The 4341-nt window shown below is 41.2% G+C and overlaps 1 protein-coding gene across 1 annotated transcript; it reads right to left on the reverse strand.

The window, feature by feature from the left end:
* Positions 1 to 1013: 1013 nt before the first annotated feature.
* On the reverse strand, positions 1014 to 3911 carry LOC116181685. The gene is made up of 2 exons (XM_031502095.1): positions 3882 to 3911; positions 1014 to 2069 (listed from the first exon to the last, which is right to left on the reverse strand). Exon 2 carries the CDS (start codon positions 1848 to 1850, stop codon positions 1065 to 1067), a length of 786 nt encoding a protein of 261 aa, XP_031357955.1. The 5' UTR covers positions 1851 to 2069; positions 3882 to 3911; the 3' UTR covers positions 1014 to 1064.
* Positions 3912 to 4341: the final 430 nt, after the last annotated feature.

Genomic DNA, 4341 nt, shown 5'->3' on the forward strand with positions numbered 1-4341 from the left:
TAGTGTTGAAAACACTTATAGGATGCTTGTTTCTAAGTTTATATGTAACCTCGTATGTAACGTTGCCCCCATTACCCTACAGTACTGCTTCTCTCACCGTTGCGGAGCTTCCAATGGTGAGCCACGAATTTGAACCACCCTGTACAGTGTACCTACACCTATCATGTTTTTGGAAACTTGGCGCTTGCTCGACCAGATGGCAAAAAAAATTCGGTGAGATTGCGGTAGGACTACGGGGATTGCGGCGTGACTTCGGCAGGATTGCGCGAATTTGACCTGATTGCGGAGAATTTCGGCGAGACAAAACATACACCGAATTCGGCAGGATTGCCGAGATTTTGGCGAGATTTCTGGAAATCTCCTCCCCTCCCTCCATGCATACATACAGACGCAAAAAATTTGATTCTTTTGAAGTTGCCTAATAGTACATTATACCTATATCAAGGTAGAGAAGTACAGTATTATTGCCTGAGCACCAAGATTACATCTCGAGGCGAGGGGTGTAAGGTGCGAATTAACTCAAGCTAGGAAGCTATAACCAAAACGAAATACGCACTTATTAGACGATCAAACTAACTTACCTGTGAAGTTCGATCGTAATTATATGAGACATCCAATCCGAAGACATTGTATAGAATACCATGTAGTTCGCTTGCTCGAACTCATATCACGAGTATTTAAAGAAAGGTTTCACAAAAAGGAAACAAAAATAGAAGTTCGACCCTGCCGCCGAGCCGCCACTGAGTTAACCTTGCGTTTCGTTCCTCGCGCCAGGCGTCAGGTGATTCATTCCGTTTAAAGATTAATAGTGATGCTGAAAAACCTAGGGCCTGGGAGGGTGGGTTTTGAATGTCTTCGGATTGGATGTCTCATATAATTACGATCGAACTTCACAGGTAAGTTAGTTTGATCGTCTAATTATATTTCGACATCCAATCCGAAGACATTGTATAGAATACCATGTAGTTGTTTAAAGATGCTTTGTTTTTCAGCATTCAACTAAAAATTCCACACAAAGAAATAATGCACATTTAATCCCCCTTAATATAAAAGAAATGTTACGTCTACTTAGAACTAAGAATGGTTGTCGCAAAAGTATTTGATTGTGATAGTGGTCGATTGTAAAAATTACAGAACACTTTTGAATTTTCTGTCCAGCCCGCAGTTTGTTGAATTACTTCTATTGGTACTCCTAACTGCCAAGCTTTAGATGTTGAGGCATGGCGTGTAGAATGGGCTTTGAAAATGAGAGTGTTCACACCCGCTGCATCTAAAGTGTCTTTCACCCATCTACTTAAAGTTTGCCTGCTGGCAGTTCTGTGTGGCTTCTTAAAAGTAATAAATAAAACGTCCATATTCGATGTGCGATGTTCTTTTGTGGCCGCTAAATACCTCTTCAAAGTTGTCGCAACACAGAGTCTGGGGTTTTCGACGAAGAAGGGCAAGTTTAAGCAAGGTTGCTTTCTTCCTGGGCCTGAAGTCTTAATTTGGTCCTCGATCAAAATTTGGAATCCAGTACTTGATTCTAAAATATTACGTAGGCGTATCAGCGAAAACGTTTGCATCCTGTGTGCGGTGGAGAGAGCTAATAAGGTGATTAGCTTCTCTGACAAAGCTTGAAGCGTGGATGACTCTCTCTGTTCTAAAAAATTTAGAACTAATTGCGGATCCCAGGTGACATTGTATCTCGGTTTTTGAGGCCGAAGCTTAGATATCCCTTTCAAAAACCGAGACAAAACGGGATGGCCCGCTAAGTCCGTTGACAAAATCAGAGCCAAGGCGGAGCGGTGTGAATTAAATGACCCGTAAGAATTTTTCCCTATGTCAAACAGGTGTTGTAAAAAATCCATTACGAGAGCTGGAGTCCCATCATACGGAGAGATACTTTTCTTCTCACAGAAAGGCCACCAGAGCTTGTATGTTACTCCATACTGCCGAATTGTTGCCGCTGATAAGGAACTGAGAATTGTTTGAACAACTTTCGCTGGTAAGTGTTTTAATTTGAACGCTTCCCTGATAGCTTCGCTGCTAGAAGTGTAAGCCTGTCCGCCAGTGGGTGTGGATCGGTGCTGTAAGGATTAAACAAAGAAAATTTAGTAGGTTTAAAAAAGATAGGTCCTTCAATAATTAAATTAGAAAAAAGTGGGAACCAAGCTTGGTTTTGCCATTTAGGGACTATAACGATCCCTTCCGCCTCATCATCTACTATTTTTTGTAAGACTCTTAAAATTAAAGCAAAGGGTGGGAAGGCGTAGAAAAACATTTTTTCCCACGAAAAAGTAAAACTGTCAATCTTAAAAGCAAAAGGGTCTTTCTGCCAGGAGACATACCGATCACATTTGTTATTAACTCTGGAGGCAAATAAATCTATTTCTGGCACTCCAAACTGGCGAGTTACCAAATCGAATGCCTCCTTAGAGAGACTCCATTCCGTTTCAGGGGGTAAGCTTCTAGATTCTCGGTCCGCAATCCAATTATCCGAAGAACTAATGTAGGAGGCGAGAATCCACAAGTTGCGTACCTCGCACCAATCCCAAATTTCCCTTGCAAGAGCCGAAAACTTTGGGTGATGGACACTACCCATTTTATTTACATAGGACAAAGCAGTAGTGTTGTCGCATCTTATTAATATGTTACAATTGGTGGCCGAAGAAGCAAAGCTTTTAAGGCCCAAAAAAAAATTGCCAAAAGTTCTAAATAATTAATATGTCTTATTCTTTCCTCTGGGCTCCACCACCCTCGAATCTTATCTGACCCACAGCACGCGCCCCACCCTGTAAGCGAAGCATCAGTAAAAATTTCGAGAACGAACTGATCTTTTCTAATATCATTATATGAGGAATCAATTGAATTGATCCACCACGAAAAATCCTGTTGCAAATCCATATGCAGTACCATTAGACCTGAAAAATCCCCATTAATTTTTGCTAGTGCTAGACACTTGTGGCGTTCAAAGAGCTTAACATGAGCCCACCCGTACTTGACGCCTTGGCAAACAGAGACCAGGTATCCTATATACTGCGCCAGATCACGAATTTTGCATTGAGACTTAGACCGGAGAGTTTTACTCCAAATCTTTATTTTTTCCCTCTTTTCTGCAGGTAAAGAGATTTTCAATAGTTCTGAGTCTAATAAAAACCCCAGAAATCTAATGGTTTGACTGGGGTTCAAATGACTTTTCATAACGTTTATAGAAAACCCTAAAGACTTCAAAAAATTTACGGTTACCTTAGTGTCATGTAAGGAGCCTTCATACGAAGAATTGAATAACAGAAAGTCATCCAGATAACACACACAAATAATGTTTTTAGATCGAAGCCATTGTGTAACAGGTCTCCAATTAGTTTTGTGAACACATAAGGGGCGAAGCCAACCCAAAAGGGCACAACATGCAAAATTCCATACCAGATCCTCAAGAATTTTCTAAATTTTGGGTCAATGGCTATAATGGAAGTAGGCATCTTTAATATCAATAGTTGTGACCAACACCCTTTTTTTGACAAGCCTTAAGGCCGTTTGAATGTCTTCCCATTTTAAAAATGAGATGGTTTGTAAAGGAATTAAGATGTGTTTAAAATTAAGTATGAATCGTTTACCCCATCAGATTTATCAGACCAAAAAAGATATTAGAAATAAAATGCCCTGGACAAGGACTGCACTTGCTATCGCATTTAAATTGAGTAAAGACTTAATTGCCGTCATGCATAGCCGTGGTCTTTAAGTCGTTCCCAGGTCTTTGTTGGGGGTACTTGCTCTAGACTAGGTGGAACTACATAAATTGGCAGCCATAGCCTTTAATCCATTTCAGTAATTAGGATTTGAAAGTAATCAAAACACCATTTGTTCATAAAAAGTGAGAGCCTACCACCAATTGGGCTTACCTGCTCTATCGTCTGGTATTTCCCCTGCTTCTGATGGACTGGCTGGCTCTCGGAATGATCTCGACTGTCCCTTTTGACCGAGTCGGGCCGTAACGGTTAAGACGCTGGTCTTTCGCTGATGTGACACACAGCCTTCAAACGAATTCGCCCAGAGTTCTACCACCTCTGTATGAAGCTGAGAATTGCAAAGGAGTAGCCGCCTTTAATTCCTTTCCTGGCGTTCTGTAGCGACTTAGCTTCCCTACGCTCTCTGAAACATCTTGATGCCACAGAAAAGGATCTCCTGGTTTAGTTCTCCCTAGAACCTCCCTAATGTTTTTGTAAGGGTTGGTAAAATCAAATTACGCCTAGAGTCAGAGATGTCGTGAAGAGGTGTGCGCCAGTAAGACGACTAGCATCACCCAAAGGGGCTACACTTTCATCACGTAACTTTTTTGGAATAGGATTGTCATTCAGCAAA

The sequence above is a fragment of the Photinus pyralis genome, unplaced genomic scaffold (assembly GCF_008802855.1).
Source record: "Photinus pyralis isolate 1611_PpyrPB1 unplaced genomic scaffold, Ppyr1.3 Ppyr1.4_unclustered_Scaffold1651, whole genome shotgun sequence".
Taxonomy (NCBI): domain Eukaryota; kingdom Metazoa; phylum Arthropoda; class Insecta; order Coleoptera; family Lampyridae; genus Photinus; species Photinus pyralis.